Source organism: Phocoena phocoena, chromosome 8 (assembly GCF_963924675.1).
Source record: "Phocoena phocoena chromosome 8, mPhoPho1.1, whole genome shotgun sequence".
Classification (NCBI taxonomy): Eukaryota; Metazoa; Chordata; class Mammalia; order Artiodactyla; family Phocoenidae; genus Phocoena; species Phocoena phocoena.
Window position 1 is genome coordinate 12,488,794 of NC_089226.1, and position 18,679 is coordinate 12,507,472.

Here is an 18,679-nt window from a genome sequence, read left to right on the forward strand (position 1 = left end):
AGCATTTACGGTTTGTAGATTTTTTGATGATGGCCGTACTGACTGGTGTGAGGTGACATATGAGAGGATATTTAAATAAAGTTTGAGGAAGAGGACAGTGGGGGACAGTGGAGCAAGTGAAGCATCAGGGGTTCTGGCTTCCTGATGTGGCCCTGTCTTCAGCTGGCCCTGGTCTCTGAACTGAACACGTGACCACTAGCTCTGGCAGCCCTTGTTCGGGCTCATCACAGTCCCCTCCACCTGGGGATGCCCAGCTATCCATCACCCCTCGGCCTGAATGTCCCCGCCTTGGGGAGGCCCTTCCCCACCTCTCACTCCCCATCACAGAGACTCAGGCATAATGCCCTGAACTTCTTCTTTGTAGCACTCATCATATAATTATTTATTTCATATACTTATTTAGATAATTATTTGTTTCAAGTCCATCTCCTGCACTACAAAATACATTCCATGACTGGTGAGGCTCTGTCTTATTCCCCACATATGCCCAATGCCTAGTGAGGAATCAGTGCTTAGTAAATATCTGACAATTGCATTAATAATTTCCCCTTTGGAGCTCCAGCTCCCAGGAGAGTTGCCTGGCCTAGAATGGGTGCTCAAGAAATATCTGTTGAATTGAATTATGAAATTCCTTTGGGCAAGTCCCTTCGTTTTAGTCTTCAGTCATCTAACCTATAAAAGAAGGATCTAGTCTAGCCCCTTCCAACTCATACGTGAATTCCTGAAAGTGCCAGGTAGATTTATAATGTGGTATAGCTTTTCAAAGGGCCTTGGGGCAAAGCCGGGGAGAGACAGGCCTGAGAGGGACAACACAAAGAGGCCTCGGAAGGTGACCGTAGGAGGGCACTGGAAGCTCGGCTGCCTGGACACGAAGATGAAGCAGGTTGGACTTCCCTGGTCGTGCAGTGGTTAAGAATCTGCCTGCCAATGGAGGGGACATAGGTCCGATCCCTGGTCCGGAAAGATCGCACGTGCCACGGAGCAACTAAGCCCGTGCACCACAACTACTGAGCCTGTGCTCTAGAGCCCGCAAGCCACAACTACTGAGCCTGCGTGCCTAGCGCCCATGCTCCACAACAAGAGAAGCCACTCAATGAGAAGCCCGTGCACCACAACGAAGAGTAGCCCCGGCTCACCGCAACTAGAGAAAGCCTGCGCACAGCAAAGACCCAGCACGGCCAAAGATAAAATTAAAAAAAAAGTTCTACTGAAAAAGAAATAGATGAAGCAGGTGGCCACCTACGAGAAGGATGCCAGGAAGGGCACTGTCCCACCTGCCAGGAAACAGCTCTCTCTGAGCCCGGGGGCTGATTGATGCCTGGTATTCCTCCATTAGAGAGCCTGGTGTGAGAGCTGGTCAATGTGGAAATAAATATCAAAGTGTTAACACATTATTATTCAATTCACCAGATATTTATTGAGCACCCAGTCAGCAGCACACACTACTTACAAAGGGATGGCAGGTTTGATGCAAGGGAAGAGAGCGCTCTTCTACTCAGAACACACCTGAATATTGTTCCACACACCACTCTTTCAGGGAAGCATAGACTAACTGGAGTGTATTGCAAGCATATTGACCAGGAAAGAGATTGAAATCACATTCTAGAAGGAACAAGTACAGGCAGTTCTGGGAAGGATGGACTAGACGTGTGGACCCAAGAAATGGAACTAAGGACAAAAGGAAGAGGGCTTCAGAAAGAAAGAATTCCACCCAATAGATGGAGAAACTTTCTAACAATGAGAGCTTCCCAAGATGGAATTTGCTGTCCCTATAGGTATTGAGTTCCCCAACACTGGAGGCATTCAAGCACAGACTCTACTTCATGAGAACACATTTGCAAGAATTCAAGCATTTGATTTGAGTAGTGATCTAGAGGGCCTTTATTAATCCTTTCGGCCCAAGAATGTGGGATCTAGATTCTACTTCTATATCAGGGGAATCAGAAGCAAGGCCAGAGTATCAAGGGGCAGATGAGGTCCTTGGACACTGTGAGAAAACAAGAGAGCAGGAGGATGGGGTCATGAATGCAGAAGGAAAAGGCCACTGTAGGAAAAGTTCAGCCATTCTTGTTTGCTCCTTCCTGGTCTTCTCTCCTGGCTGAACCCATTACAGTTCGTTCTCATTATTCATGGTAGTTGTGTTCTATAAGGTTGCCACAAGCACTGAATTAGGGAGACTGAACCATTTCTCCTAAGGGAAAAGCAGGGTTAGGTTCCTGCGAACCTCTGGCCACAACATTTTCATCAACCAATTAGCACATAACCTCGACTTATCTGCGTTTCCGCTGATAGACATCTTATTTAATACGTACTGTTGATTCAATAACATTGGACAACAGCACTAGATGTCATGCCTGAACAACACCTTTCTAGCGCCTGTATTTTCTCTGTAAGGCACATTGCAGATTTCTTGCCCTTAGGAACACTAGACAGCACTTCAGCATTAAGTGCGGGGGTCATTTTAAACAGCAAAATCTCCAAGAAAAAGTACGAAAATGTGAAAGACATGACACTGCAGAGACTGTGAAAAGCACACTTGTTTACAGTACGAGCCGGAAGAAGGCAGAGCATCACCTTGCTGGACCCCAGCTGGGAACATGCCTGGCGACCCACTCAAATTTTTCACTGCTCTGTGCGTGTCTGTGAAAGCACCATGACTACTGCATTGGGGTTACAAATACATTTTAGTGAGCAGATCAATTTGCAGATACGGAATCTGCAAAGAATGGGGATCAACTGTGCTCGTCTGCACCTGAATTTTCGACTCTTGCCAAGATGTGCCCAGACTTCTATCCCGAATCCCCAACCTCTGGGATGTGACGTGGAATTTAGTCTCGCCCTCACCACTCCTCCTGCCCGAGAGAACAAACCAACAGTGGCTCTGGTGACAGATAAATACTACGTAGGGCAGGAATGGAGCCCAGCTCACCCCACTGGACTCGCTAAATATGCCAATCCCCAGTGAGGCTCTTAGGAATCTAACAGACTCTCCAACTAGCTGAGGGTTTCAGAAGTTAAATTTCCCTGAGCAGGGCAGCGAGGACGCACACATCACCTTTCTTTTTGGACAGATGTACTGATTTTGATGACTTCTTTTGCCTACATCTCAACTCCCTCTTTTGTTCTCATATGGTCCAAAATCTCACAGACTCTCCTCTAAACATTTTGGAAGATAATCAAACTAGCACGGGGTGAGTGCACGGCGGAGTCTGTAAATATGAAGACAGCTGCACAGCCCTCTCTCACCTCCCAGAAGACGGAAGACATTTCAAATTAGCTGCCGAGGAGAGAACTTATCAGAGAGCTCAGGCATGCTCGAGATTTTTCATCTTACAAGAAAATTACTGCCCACGAACACGACACAGTCAGGGCATGGAGAGTGCCCGGCTTCATTTGTTAAGCTCGCCGGGTACAGAAGTATCTTGGAGAAGCAATTGTATTCATAACACACAACTTTGAGCTCTGAACGGCAGATGCCAATTGAACTAATGGTTCTAACGAAGCATCTGGGCTGAAGGATGAAGCTGATCACCCCCATCTGCCGTCCTCCAGGAGTCAGGAGAATGCTGGAGGGTGGGGGAAGATGCATCGCTGAGCTTTCAGGATGGACTGAGGATGGCCCATTGCTGCCCCTAGATGGATGCAGGCTGCAGGTGGGAGATGGTGTGTGGCTGGGCCTCACCGTGCTCTGGGAAGATGGGGAGCTTTTAGCTGGGGGTGGGGGTGGTGGGTGGGTGTCAGCAGCTCTTGTTTGGGCAGTGCCATGTCAGGCGGGCCCTAGATGTGCTGGGGATTCACACCCACCCAGAGCCACTGCAAAGTGGAACTGGTGATACCGCCACGTTAGGGAGTGGAGGACAGAGGTTAGGGACGGAGGAAGGAGAGGGAGGGGTGGAGGAGGGCCATGGGGAACCCTTCCTGAAGCAGGGAATTTATTTCTACCAGCCTGGTTGGCATGGGCTGGCCCTTGCAGCCTTCTTGCAGGGCTCTGGAGTTGCAGCAGGAGTGACGTGAGCATATGGCTCAGCCCTGCTCTGTCTTTCTGTCTTCCCCAAACCAGGCGAGAAGCGAGATCCCGGGAATACTGCATGCAGAGAAAGGGAGATATATTGACAGCCAACCCCCGAGAGACAGCAGGACTAAAATTTGCACAGCAGAGTGGAATCCTCAAAGCACATCTATAAAAAATATTTCATTTTGTTCTCTCAAAAAATTGATGACGCACACAAAGCAGATCCTATGATGACCGTCGTTCCTGTTTTACTGAGGATGCGATCAAGGGACGGAACGTGGGGAGCTATGAGAGCTGGCACTGGCCTGAGCCCTTCCATGTCCCCACGGCGCCCGCCCTGCATACAGCTCCCTCTCACCTCCCCGGATTTCCCCTTCCCTCCGCCCGCCTGTCTGCGCTCCCCACACCTCTGGCCTGGAGCCTGCCCCGTGTCTCATCAGAGCGAACTGATGCGGGCTGCTTCCTGAGACTAAATTAGCAGCTCTCCCAGGCATGAGCCGGCTGAAGAGACGCGGGAAGCAGTCGCTCAGAGCTGGCAAACTTCCCCAGGCTGAGCTCAGGCGGGCTGCGTGATCGGGCATATTACAAGAAATAGATTGCAAACGCAGTCCTTTAAAACCCTGCTCCTCTGTCCCAAAGCAGCTCCCCCCCCCCCCCCCGCCGTTGAAATTTTAAGTAGCTCTAATTTGTTTGCCGGCTGATGTGTGAATAAGCTTCTATAGTCAGTGACTTTTCCATCAGAGCTGATAAGTAGGAAGTCCCTGTGCTTTGGGAGAAAGAACCAGAAATCTGTGGGCCAGGGAGGCAGGAGGAGAGAAGGCCGTCAGGCAACACCCTTCGGAAGCCAGCTCTTCGGCCCCTCGGCTGTCAGTCATCCTGGGGGGTGGCCAGGAGAACCAGATGCCCTCACGGGATGAGGCACTTGATAGACTTTTAATTGACGAGAGGACTATTGCTGTTAGAGAACGGAAAGCAAATGGAAAGGGAGAAACGCATCAGTGATCGGAGGGGCCTTCCACTCCAATTTTCAAATTCCAGTTGCCAATGGGGAGGCTTGTCGTGTGGAATCTCTCTTGGACAAATGGGGAGCAGTGGCTTTGGAACATTCTCGTGACAAAATCCTCAGGCCCCACGCTCTCCGCACACTCCCCAGGTCCTAGCACCCCAGTCCCTCGTTCACTGGTGCATCTTTTCTCCCAGCCCAAGCTGAGCCCCATTCCCAGCTGGGCGGTCTGTACTCACGGGGTCCCCAAGCCTGGAGCAACAGCAGTGTAAGCATGCTACAGTAGAGGCAGGCCCAGGGGGCAGGCTCCCTGAGTTCTGGAGACATGAGCGGGTGGAGGGGGGATGGCACAGGACGGGGCTCGAAGGTGGGCAGGGACCAGCACGTGACCGCCTTGCTCTGGAGCTGCCATTTACCCTGAAAGCCAATGGGGGCCACGGTGAGGTTTTCAGCCCAGGAATGACATTCCCATCTGCGTTCTCTGCTGGAGAGAACTGGACTTGATAACCTCTCAGGTCTCCTCCAACCCTAAGAATGTAGGATATTCTGTGAGATATTGTCAACTATTTTAAACCTCACGCCAACCCCCGTTCTCCCGGTGCCTTAGTTAAAAGGAATAAGTGACTTCTCAGTAACCTTCAAAGCAGCCCCCAGACCACCGATCTCTTTCTCCCCTCCCTCTGGAGAAACTGCTGCTTCAGAATTTCCTCATCAAAGGCCAAGTCTCTGGGAATGGCCCACCAAGCAACACCCCTAGCCGGCCCTCTCTCATCAGGTCCGTCCCCCAGCCGGGGAGCTGGCACGTTTGATTCCTGATTTCCAGCAATCAAACCTCACTCCTGTGCTCTGAGCCAGGACCCACAAAGGCAGCTTCAAAGGATCTGCATATTTATGGTAAACCCCCTCCTCGGATTGAAAATGTATTCCACGGCAGCAATCACGGGCGCCCTCCTAGCAGCTAGCCCACTGGCAACTTGTCTGAGCCTTAATGACTTCTCATGAGCGCAGGTGGGATCTGAGCTGTCCCGGAGGCTCACACTAACAGGGGTGGGGGACCGGGCACAGATGCCGGGGGTGGGTGATGTGTCCATGGAGAGGGTGTCTCCATCCTCACTGTTCCCCCAATGCCGTGTACGGGCAACGGCAACACAGACCATCACCTGACAGTGTGTTTTTAGGATTTTCTATTGTTCTTTGCTTTTCAAGTAGGAGAAGAGGTCTGGAGCGGGGAGAGACCCCAGCAGGTCTGCCACACTTCCTGGTGTTCTGGCTGAGAGGGCCATGATGAGAAGTGTAGCTGTCTTTATATTACTCAGGGGTGCCGCCGAAACACGTTCCATGGCCACAAATGCTGGAGCATCCCACCCAGACCTCCCCGGAAAGGGGGCAGACATGCCTGTGTGTGGGCTGCTGTCAGGGAAGGGGGCAGCACAGGAGATCAAAGAGAGGCATCCTGTCCTCCCAGCAATGGGTGGGACCTGCCGGAACTCCAGGAAGCTGGAGATGGATTCCCCAAACCTTCTGGAAGACACTGCATCCCTGAATTCTTGGTTTGCAAGGGTGACTCACAAAAGCCACTTGTCCACCCTCCTGCGTCTGGTTAGAGCCACACTCAAGTCATTCCAGGAAATCAGGCCCTTGGAAAGCTGAGTTTGTATCAGCTTTGGAAAACAAAATATGGCTGTCGGTTCACAACGTTTTTTATTCGCCCACTCCTGGCCAGCTCTGCCAGTCTCCATGGGAACAGAGTTAAATAGATCCATGGTCCAGGAAAAGGTGGCTCAGGGCTGGTTTCTATGAAAAGTTCACGTGACAATAACCCTGTGTATTTTGGAAGTGGGGATTAGGGGGAGGGGCAAGAGGAGTAATTAATTGACTCCAAGGCCCAGAGTTCAGAATGAATCAAAAATTTGAAGACTAATTCCAGTAAGCGACTTAATGTGGTGAATAGAAACTGAGTGTTTTGAGTGAGGAAGGTGAAAGTCCCACAGGACTCTCAGCTCTGTGCCAGTTTGCCCCATCTGGAAGCTGGTACCCACTTTGGGCCTTATGTTTTAATAGAGCCCCAGACAAACCAAAAAGCATTCGTGGTGAAAGATTTGTCACCTGTGTCGCATTGGGAACAGCTATGGGCCACTGTTTGGGGGAGGAAAAAAATCAGAAGGGCAGAAGAACTCAAGCACTAGACAGTGATCACCGACTGCAGTTTTTGCCTTTCCCAAAAGACTAGGAGCTCTGGAAGGAACCATGACTTATTTATCTCACATTTCTAGCCCTTGACACGAAGTAGGTGCTCAAAAAGTTTTTATGCTAAGTTTCAGAAGAGGATGAATAAATGAAGGGAAGTCAAGCTATTTTTAAATATTTGAAGAGCTGGTAAAAAGAGAGAAAGCTGATTATCCTGGGTTGCTTAATGGGGCAGGACTAGGAGGCAGGTTTTGACTCAGTGCCTGGAAGATTCTGGAATGTGTCCCGGCGGGGGGGTGGGGTGGGGGGTGGGGGGGTTGGTGAATCTCCCAGCCCAGGACGTGTGCAAGGAGAGGCTGTGTGGCTGTTTCCCTCAGGGATGCTGTGGAGAACATTCTTGCACTGGGTTGGAAGATTAGACCAGAGGCCTCAGAGTTTCCTCCAGCATGTTCTGGGCAATTCTGCAGAGTGGAAAGACCAGGGACTTTGAAAACAGCTAGACCCAGACTCAGTTCTCAAGCCTGGAACTAACCAGCTGAATGGATGAGGAACATGCCTTTCTCAGTTTCTTTACTTGTAAGATGGACAGAATAGCTTTTAGGCATGGTTGATAAAAAGATGAGAAATTTTAAGTACGCCCAGCACAGTGTGTCTTGTAGGAGACACCCAATAAATGAGAGCCATTCTTACTATGTCAGCAGAGCACGAAGAGAGGGCTATGCAAATCTAGTTTTCAATAATCCTTGAGCTTAGCCAGACCAAATGTTGAGGGGTTACCATCCTCATTGCACAGAGGAAGAAAGCTGAGGTGCCCTGTTGCGATATACAGTGAGCCAATGGGAAAGTTTCAATTTTCATCTTTAGCTAGAGATAACCCCCTCAACAGACACTACCCGGCCTCATCCCTCCCTCTCCCGAAGGCTTAATTAGAGCCTGTTAAGCCATTTCTGATCCTCAGATGAAAGGTGTGCTCATCTTATTACAGCCCTAACAAAGTCGCTGGGGGCCTGCTTGGAACCTCTGATCTTTAAACCAAGTTAAAATGAAGGAGATTAAGGGCCCTCTAAGACTGTGCTTTTTTTCCCTTGCCTCTTTCAAATATGATTTCTCGCAAATTAGGAAAGGAGATTATACTATTCCAATACCACCCAGGACATCTTTTGTGGGATGGGGAAGGAGAATATGGGATGGAGATGAGATAACTCACACTGGGGGCAAAAACTGGGGGCTGGAGCTAGTGAACCTGGTCCAGGTTTGGAAGTGTCACTTACAGGACACTATAGGGGACATTTTCCCCCAAACAGGCTCCAGTGGAAGCTCCACAGAGTTCCAAGATGGAAAACCTCTCCAAACAGAATCAAAACAGTAATTTTTTTGAATGGTAAAAAAAAACAAAGCCCTAAGTTCTAAAAAACTATTTTTAAAATGGTAATAATCCCTTAATCAGCCACTGGCAGGGAATATGGTATTTGGTTCAGACATTTTACCATTACAACCCACTGGGTCCCTGCATGCTTTCTAAATAGTCAGACCCAGCTCTTAATAGTCACTCGCCCAGATAGGAAGAGAAAGAAAAAAACCAGATCCAAATGAGAAGATACCATGACTAAAGAAAGCCCAGCCCAGCAGGTCACCAGGAGCCAGGCTCTGTCCTGGTTTGCAGCGGGTGGCAGCAAGGTAAAGTGTTTTGATTTGGGGGCTTAGGGATTCCAGGAAAGAGAAAAGCCAGGAAGGGGAGACCCATGAGCATGGGCTTGGGAGTTGGACAAGCCTGAGTGTGAATTCCAGCTCTGCCCGGAGTCCTTGCTACTTGTGGGCTTGAGCCAAGTTATCCACCATCCTTGAGCTTCTGTTTCCTCACTTGTGAAATGGGAGTTTATCTACTTTGAAGGGCTGTCCTCCAGATCAGAAGTGACCTGTGCAAAGTACCCATGTAGCTTCTGCTATACAACAGGTCCTCGAGAGATGTTCCTTGTCACTCTCCCCTCCCCTGCCAGCATCACCTTGGATGGAATTGGGAGAATATTAGAGAGTGATACTGACATTCCTCCTACCCTGGAACAGAAGCCCAATTAATTATCAGTCCCCAAACCATTTCTTCATCCTGTGATAAGCAGGGGAAGGACAGCTGTCAAGAGGCAAAGATTGGGTTGGTGATTGGGATGGGACCTGGGGACCAGAGCTGCAAAGCTATATCTGTGCCCATGATACATCTTGCAGGGTTCTCACTGCTACTCACGGCACGTGAGCCAGACAGGAAAGCAGCGGTATGGTCACCAGATTTGTTGAAGAACAATGGGTAGTAAAGAGGATTATGGTGATTCACTTTATAAGTCCAATCAAGGAGGTGTGCCCCTTAGGGTAGTTGAAGGTCAAAAACATCATCCTCTTTAAAGGTCACTTCTGTAGCAGATTCCATTCAACATTCGCTCAAAAAGATGGGGGTGGGATGCAGGAAGGTCAAGAAAAAATTCTATGCATAGAGGCTGCAGTACGTCTTTGTCAAAGGGCAGCCTGTGGACCACCGGCATGATGACCATCTATCTGAGTGCTAGTTAAGAAGACGCAGATTCCTGGAATGCACCTAGTTTTCTAACTCAATTAGGAAATAACTTAGGAAATAACTCATTTCCTAAGCTGTAGGGCTTAGGAAAGTACATTTTAAGACAAGCACCATTGGTCATTCTTGTGCACACCTGGGTCTGAGAAGCCCTACCCTCCATAGGTGCCGCGGAAGAAGGGGCAGCAGCTGTTGTGTAGGATGCCTCCGAGCAGAACCCCTTGCTGCACTGGGGTGGGGCTGAGGGATGGGTGCTGGTGGCTGGCGATGCTATTTCCTAATGACTCAGGCGGTCTTGCAGCCTGGCAGCTGGGAAAACCAGCCTGAGTGGCGGCTGGTGGAGAAGCACAGGTAAGGTGAAGAGGTACTCCGAGCTTAATGAGCTGTTCTTCAAGTAGAGGGTGGGATCGGAGCGGCCAGCCAACTCTGTCACCGCAGGTGTTGCCTGATGGAAGTGGGCTCTTTCCAGGGAGCATCTCAAAGCAGGGCTGAAGGCCAAGGGGCGTTTTTCAAAGCCTGAGCTTGGGCTTTCTATGCAGGTGGTCTGGGCTTGGCATTGCTCCCCTAACTACTGCTTCTCCCCATTATTTTCTCATTCCTTCCTTTTCCTGACCCTGTTTCACTTTTCCTGTAACACTTACCTCTACTGATGTATTATATAGTATTTGTTTGCCTGCTGTCTGTTCCCTATTAGAATACAGGCTCCACGGAAGCAGACACTAAGCCCACTTTTCACCTCTGTCTTAGAAGACAGCCTGGCACATTACAGGCACTCAGAATATATATATTGAAAGAATGAATAAATGTTCTTTACTTCACATCCCCCACTGGGACTCAGGAAGTCTGCCTGACAATTTTCCTACAGGCAGGCAGCTTCCTTTGTTCCGAGAATTATGAGCCCGAGGGCATGATTTGAGTTTAATAACCTAAAGTGCACTTATTTTTTCCGTCAGTCTCTCTCTCCAGAGTGTGGGCTGCCTCGGTGCAGGGACTGTGCCTTTTCGGTTTTGTTTCCTGAATGCCCAGCACAGTGCCTGACTCATAGGAAGGGGTCAGTACATGATTTGTTACATAGATTAAATGACCATTTTGTGATCCTCCATCCCATAGTTTCTGGCCGCCTACCTAACTCCCACCCCATTTGGGAAGTTATGAAAAAAGGTTGCTGATGTCATTGCTTAAAGATCACGTAGCTCCGGCCCTGAGCTACGAGGAGTCGTTAACATAGCTCCTCTCTCGGTCTGGGACTCCTGTCTTTTACTTTCTCGCTTTCCAAGAAGGGTGACCTGGCCTCGTGGCCCAGCCTCACTGTCCTACTAAAACGAACTCCACTGGCCCCCGTGAGAAGGGCTGAATTGGAGCCTCTCAGGCATGAGGACGGAGGGGAAGGATGCAGATGTGACGGCCCTCCCAGCGCAGCCCAGGGTATCACCTGGATCACCTTGGGTGCCTGATGTTGCAGCCGTTCCTGGGCCCTCTGCTAGGTCTACCCAATCAGATTCTTGTGGGGTGGAGTCTAAAAAACCTGCATTTTTAACAAATTACCAAGGTTAGTCTGATGTACAATTTGTCATAGTGGTTAAGAACTTGGGCTTTAGAATCAGAGGTACTTGAGTTCAAAACTAACTGCCATTATTACATTGTTCAAGGCCAAGTCAGTCTCCTGGAGCCTCAATTTCCTCACTTGTAAAATGGGGATTAATAAAAAGTAACTACTTTGTAGGATTAAATGAGAAAATACAAATGACACACTTCTTGTGGTAAATGGCCCATGGTAAGAGCTTAATAAATGAAAGCCCCTACGATAATGATGATGGTGGTGGTGAAGACGATGGTGATGGTGGTGGTAGTGGTGGGGGTGGGGGTGGTGAAGACGGTGGTGGTGGTGGTGGTGGTAGCGGTGGTGGTGATGGTGATGGTGGTGGTGAAGACGATGGTGATGGTGGTGGTAGTGGTGGGGATGGGGGTGGTGAGGACGATGGTGGTGGTGCTGGTGGTGGTAAAGAAGATGATGATGATCCTTCATAATCTCCTGAAAAGGTGATTCTGTGACCCCTTCAGTGCTACGTTTCCTTGGTCAGCCGCTCTGCTAGGCAGGAGGCTCTTCAGTATGTCTGCTTCCTGCCCTAATTAGTGCATCCTTTCCTACTTCTAAGGCTCTTTAAGGTTGGAGAAAGGATACACTAAGAATAAAGAGTTGATTATTAGAGTGATGGGGAGGTTGGAAGACCTTCCGAGAGGCACTTGGAGTGACTGCCAGAATCCCTGTTTCCTCTGATGTAAGAGAATCAGAGGAAAGGAGAGTGAGAAGGTTAATGGAGGAGAATGAGAAAGGAAGAGGGTGTTGAAAGGAGCTCCAGGGGACAAAGCATCCTGAGCTGGTAGAGAAGACAGGGAGCAGCCAGGAGGGGGAGGTGTGGTTGGCACGGCAGAAGGGTGTGGGTGGGCTGGTCAGAAAAGAGCTGACAGAAGAGAACTGAACGCCGAAGGGATTCCTCAGCCCGATGGGATCCGATCTGTACGTGATGGGCAAGCAACCTGGAATCTAACCCTGGTTCCAGGATTAGGGCGAGATTCAGGGAGTAGAATAATCCAAAGAGTGGAAAGACCTGGGAATTCCCTCCGTATACGATGCTCCCTTGTCTCGCCTCTCCCCACATAAAGCACGGCTGCCTCTCTCTTGGCATTTTGCTGGGGCTGCGGCCCCTGACCCACACTGGCTGATCCTGGTGCAGGAAGGGGGAAGCCAGGACTTGCCAGGAGCCTTGCACTGGACACAGCCTGTTGCTCCTGGGGACAACTGAGAGCAGGAGGCCATCCTGAGTGCCAAGGAGAAATGGGCTGGGGACAGAGAAAGGAACAAGGAGGACGGATCTGCCACCACAGCGGCATGGCTAGGCTTACCTGCCGGAAACCATTCCTTGTGAACTGTAAGATTTTCAAGGCATAGTTGGACCTCTGGCCTTTGCTGTTGAATTCAATGTGGCCGGTGAGACCTTCCAATTCTACCTGTCCAAGAGAGAGTGAGTTACAGCACCAAATAGGCCCTGCCTTCCATGTGGCCCCAAGCAAGCATTCCACCATGTTGGTTAAGGATGCCCAGGAGAAGGGAAGCCATCAAGATCCATTCTCCTGTCCACCTCTCAGCCACAGGATCTTCAGACTATGCAAGTGATGTCTCTGGAACCAATTCAGACTTGACCGGGGCTAGAGGAGGAAAGGATGTCCCACACCCAATGACCTCACAGCTGCTGCAAAAACCGACTTGATGCTGAGATGCTAGCTTGAGCTCAGTTCCCCCTGAGCTCCTCCTCCAGGCCCTTGGCTGTGAATAGCATTTATCCTCCTTGGGCAGCTACTCACCCACCTCCAAGCTGCGGGATAACCTGACTCTAACTGCAAAATCCTAGCCGCTCTCCCCCAGGCTCCTCTGAAAGGAGATGGCTTCTTCGTGGGCTAGAATCACGTCCATCCCACCAGAGATGGCTTGGCTGGGAGAACCCTGGCGGAACCCAGCATCAGGCCAGAAGTGTTGAGCCTGCAACTCCCTGAGGGGCCACAGTCTACGACAGCATCATCCATCTGTCCTCACTTGTGCAGAGCTTTGCAGGGACGACCTCTGAGCCAAGGGGTCAAGTTCCAAGCCTGGAATTCAGAGACCCCCTGACAGTCTAAGGCTCAAAGCCCATTGCCCTGTAAACAAACTTGCCATGGGTTCTCGGCGGCTTTTAGGGATTAGGGAACAACTGTGACGGATGATCCCTTCAATGGGGTCACCACAGATCGCTGTTTTACCCGGGGCTGTGATGTACCAGGGAGGTCTGGAGGTGAGGGGCCCTGAACAGTGGTCCCTCCCACCCCCTGCAGGCTGGGCATGGCCCACAGGGCCCCCAACACCCCTCACCATGCGCAGGTAATTCATGAGGCTGGTGCCGTGCTGCCAGATCTGGGCTGAGCCACAGGACAGGGGCTTCACGCCGATCTCCTGGCTGCGGTTCAGCTCCTGCACCGCCATCACCACAGCGTAGACGGCGTCAAACAGCAGGGCGGAGGACAGCTGGGAGGGGGCAGAGAGACGAAGTGACAGGTGCAAAGGAAGGAAAGGGAAAGGAGGAAGAAAGGAGAAGAGGAGGAAGAAAGAAAAGCAAAACCAAGAAGTAAAGGCGTGTCCCTGATGCCCTGGGCCCACCTCCTGCCTCTGGGGTCCACTTCCCCTAAGAGTCCAGTGCTGGCCCAAGGCGACAATGGTGGCCAAGGCTTCTCTGAAATTGGACCATCAAGCCACCTCCCTGGGCCCCAAATGATTTCAAGGGTATCCTATTCTCTCTTTCCTCCAGGGAAGTAACATCTTCCACTGATCTGAGAAGCCCCAAGGAAGGGGCAGGGGGCTTATCTCAGGAGGTGGAAGGAAGCCTACCCTCAGATTTGCCCATTCTGCAAGGCTCAGTTGAAGGTCACTTCCTCCTGGAAGACACCCTTGATGTTGTTTCTTCCTAAATGTACCTACTATTACGGTCTACTTTGTACTATTCAACATGATGAGCATATATGAAGTATATGGTGAGTTCAAAGCCCAGCAGTAAGCAAGACCCTATTCCTGTGACAGATTAGAGTGGAATGGGGGAGGGGAGATGGGGAGATAGGACACAAATAAAGGTAACATGAAACTGAGTGACACGGGCCAAAAGGTCTGTTGGGGGGTCCAAAGAGAAGATACCTTAACTGGTTGGGTGATCAAGAAAATGTTTCTTGGAGGATTCAGCGTTGGAACTGAGCACTGAGGGATTTGGTAGGAAAGACATTGGATCTGGGGGTGGGGAGAAGCTGGGAAGAGGAGAAAGGCATTCCAGAGGGGGAACTGCGGGGCCAAAGACAAAGTGTGGGGGAGGGTAGAGCACACAGGGGGGGAGGAGGGCAGAAAGCAATAAACCAGAAGTGAGGGGGGGAGAGTGTTGTGAGGGCCTTAAATGCAGGGGAGGGCGAGTGCATCTGTTTGTCCATATTTTCACCTCCCTGTGAAACGGCCAGTGCTTAGGGCAGGAACACACAGGACCTCAATATCGCCTGCATCTCGTCTAGAGCCAGGACCCTGCGTACAGGAAGCCCCCAAGACGTATTTCTTGAACTGAATTAAATGTTGAGTGAAATCTGCCCACAAGGCTCAGCCTGAACACACACCCGGTTAACCGGATGTTTGCAAGCTTTGGGGAGGCGAAGGTTGGGGTGTTTGGGAGGAGGTGGCAGGAGCAGAAGAACAGAAGATGCCTGTCCTTGGGGAATGTGCCATCTGAGGAGGGGGCCACACTCTGCTGTGTTAATGACAAGAGAACCTACCCAGTGTGAATGACTACGGGGTCTACACTGTACGGGGCCCTGAGGGGAGGCCCAGGAAGGCATGCAGAGGCCTCCTCATGGGAGGTGTGATGTTGGGCTCTGGAATTCAACCCTCGGTCCCAGTGCAAAGCAAATTCCTCACTGAACTCTGACATCCCACCGCGGGCAATCAGCACCGTCCCTTCAGAGCCTAACCCGTCAAGAACACTCTCCATGTGGCATCTTACAACCTCCCTCCTAGCTGGCTGGGCCCTGGGACACCGGTCCTTCCAAGGCTGGAGGGAGAGGGACCAGCTTGTGACCTCTTGGATCTTTTTCAAGCTCTCCAGACACAGTATAAGCAGCCTGAGTCAGGGATGTGCAGGAGAAAGGGCTCAAAACTCAGAACACCGAACCCCGAGTCTAGCGCCCAGGCCTCTCTTACGTGCTGAGTGACGGAACCTCGGGGGCAGCAAGTTTCCTGCACACAAGAGGTAGCATCCCTGCCTCACAGGTCAGTGAAAGTGCCCTCTAAACTGCCAGTCTCAGGGGTCACCATACCCGAGGGCGGGGTTATGCACCCCAGGTGCCCACGGGCATCAGCAGGGGCTCAGGAAGCCCGTCCTGGCTGAGCTAGGACCCTGGGGAGTAGCGAGAACAGGGAGCGACGGGGCAGAAAATGGGCTGGGAAGAGGGATGTATTTCCCCACAGTTTTGCTCCATGTTGGGCAAAAAGGTCTGTCATGGGAACTGGGTGGGCTGACTTTGGATAATCTTTCTAGAAGGCAATTAGAGGGAAAAATAGCAAAATAAAGTTCTCTGCCCCAATTCCAGTTTACTTGCACGCAAAATTGCCTGGCCAGTGTGTTCTTCCTTCCTCCCTCTCACCCTCTCTCCCTCTCTTGCTCCTTCTTTCCTTCCTTCCACCCGCCTCTGTCCCTTCTTCACGCATCTATTCAGCTCCTACGATCCGGCAGGTACTGCAGACCTCAGCACCTCCTGTTCTCCGCTGAGACATCCCACCAGGCGTGAGCCATTGTGTCCCCTCTGCCTTCGCTGGGTCTTCTGCCCTCCCAGCTCTATCAATCACCCCTCCTTTCTGGCCCGGTCCTGAAGCCACCTGTGGCCACCTGTGGCCACCTGTGACCTGGAGACCAAGCAGGTAAGGGCACCTAAATCGCATGATCAGGGTCAGTGGAAGCCTCTGTGGTCCCGCTGAGCCGTGAAAACCAGCCACGTTCCTCCAAGTTCATCCATCACCTACCGCATCCTCTTCTCCATCCCACTGCCCTACCCCTAGCAGCTGAGCTCCTCTTTCACTTGATTCGAGGCTCACCTGCGTGGCGCTGGATGCTTCTCAGCAAGCCTACAGCTGTCTTGTCCTTTGCACACAATTCGTTTCCCCCTGAGCACAAGTGGCTCCTTTATGAATGGACCTCTCACATTTCCTTGCCAAAGGACATATGGAAATTATGAATGCTACAGACTCTCCCTTTCCAGCTCAGACACACATCTACCTGAGGGAGAGGTAGCTACCCCTATTGACACTGATTCTCCATCCTTCCGTTTGGCTATTTAAATGATGCCTTAAACTAATTTCTGTCTCCCTTGCCTCCCAGTTAATCTCTCCATCCTGAGATTCTCAAAATCACTCGTGTCAGAGCTGGAAGGGATCTTAGAAATCAACTAGTCCAACCTTCTCATTTTACAAATGAAGGCAGGTCTTCAGCCAGGACAGGACTAGACTGGAAGCCCAGCACCCCTTTGTCCAGGATGGTTTCCACCCCTCTCTGCAGCACTCTTTCCCCCTCCCTTCCTGGCAAGGCTCCTCTGGAGAAGCCAGGGGATGTCATTGCTCTATCAGAATTATCCGTGCCTCGCCTCCCAGGACAGCATGGGGCAATCTTCCTGGATGCAGTTACCTTCTCAACAGCAGATGCGAGCCTGAGACTCTTGAGCCAGAGCTGGGCACAGGGAAGGGTGCTAGGCAGGCTTCTCTGCTACCCTAGGTTTAGTTATCACCCAGTTTGCCTCGTGGTCTGACTGGTTGTTTGTCCTCAAGTTAGCCCTTCAGTTAAGAGCCACTTAGGGCCTCTACTAGAACAGGACTATAAGGGCAGGACAGAAGGGCCAGTGGAAGGTTACCACCAGCTGCCCCCCAGCACCCACTCTCCCCTTCCTCCTAACAGAACCCCCGTTTCCTGCAGGTGTCCTCCCCTCCCCCAATCAGCCATGTGCTTCTGGGGTCCCAGCCCCAGCTCCCAGGTGAGCCTGAGCGCTCCAAGAGTCATCCCATCTCCCCTGCCAATATGGGATTTGGGACTGGGCAGGTGGTCCAATTCTGACCAATGAAACACGAACTGAGTCCTGGAGTGCGGGGCTCCAGCGAGGGGCTTCTCAGACGAGTTTCCTGTCTCTAGGAGAGGCTGTCCTTCCTCCTCCTCTGGACATTACTGGGTCTGGACATGACACCTGGACCTGCCGCAGCCATCCTGGCTCCATCCTGAGGATGAAGTTGACACCAAGGGCGCAGAGCAGAGATGCAAGGAACCTGGGTTTCCAACGACATCGCTCCAGGATCTGCCCTACCTCTGGACTTACTGTGACACATGATAACACACTTCCTTTTTGGCAAGAGTCCGTTTCATTCCGGATTTCTGTTACTTGAATCTCAGAGCATCCTAACTGGTACCGAGGCCTTGGGGACCCCCTTTGTCTCAGGGCAGGCCCCCAGAGAGGCCTGGCCTTCTCTGCTCTCTAACCCCCTTCTTCTTCTCACGAGGCTGCGTGCTGGTCCCCGGAGACTTGCAGACACAGCTCACCATGCCATTTCTCACATCCTCCCACCAGGCCCCAAGCTCCTCCTGCCACATGGTTGCCGCTATCCCCACTCCGTCTGGGACGTGGTTTTCTTCACTGATGCTCCCTTATTAGCAAATGATCCAGACGCTGGGAAATCGGCGTGTGTCTGTTTGCAGTGTTCTTTGGCATCTTGAACTCTGGGGCCTTCAAGATTCTTCGAGTGCTTCTAGTAATTACAGCCCCAGCAAAGGATGCTGGGGGTGGGAAGAAGGAAGAGGATGGAAGGAACATCATCAAGGTCCCTGTCTCCCCTCCAACTGTATCCTGCCTTCAGAGAGGTGACACAGCTGACGTGTCCCCAGTGTGCTCTGGGCTTCATGGGTCCTTTCTGCAGTTCAACTTGGGCTGATTTGAGCTCCTGAAACCTCCTAAGTCCCGAACACCTTCTTTTTTTCTCAGCTCAGCCTCCTAAGGGTCCTCCGTAGATCACCAGCCGGCTCCTCTCTCACAGGCTCCTGGCAATCAGCCCAGGTCTCTCACTGGGATCCTCCAGCTGCTTCTCTGAAACCTTGTCTCCCATCCACACTCCTCCAGCTTATTCCCCCCACCCCGTCCACCATTGCCAATGTCACCTCCGATGGTGTGAGAGCCTGTAATCTAATCTCTGCTCATAAACTTTTCCATCTCACTGAGGGTCTCCATCCCAAAGCACCTTTTTGCTCTCCGAATTGCTTTCTTCCTCTACTATTATTTACTAATTTAGCTCTGGAAAGCATTTGGGGAAGAGTTCCGGTACCCAAAT

At 51.2% G+C, this 18,679-nt stretch overlaps 1 protein-coding gene across 1 annotated transcript in view; it reads right to left on the reverse strand.

The window, feature by feature from the left end:
- Positions 1 to 18,679, reverse strand: part of GRIK4 (glutamate ionotropic receptor kainate type subunit 4) — a 315,159-nt gene that overhangs the window by 99,310 nt on the left and 197,170 nt on the right. Inside the window, exons 8-9 of the mRNA XM_065882791.1 lie at positions 13,667 to 13,819; positions 12,667 to 12,771 (exon numbers count right to left, since the gene is read on the reverse strand). Of these exons, the coding sequence (XP_065738863.1) occupies positions 12,667 to 12,771; positions 13,667 to 13,819 (258 nt within the window). The remainder of the gene's footprint in view (positions 1 to 12,666; positions 12,772 to 13,666; positions 13,820 to 18,679) is intronic.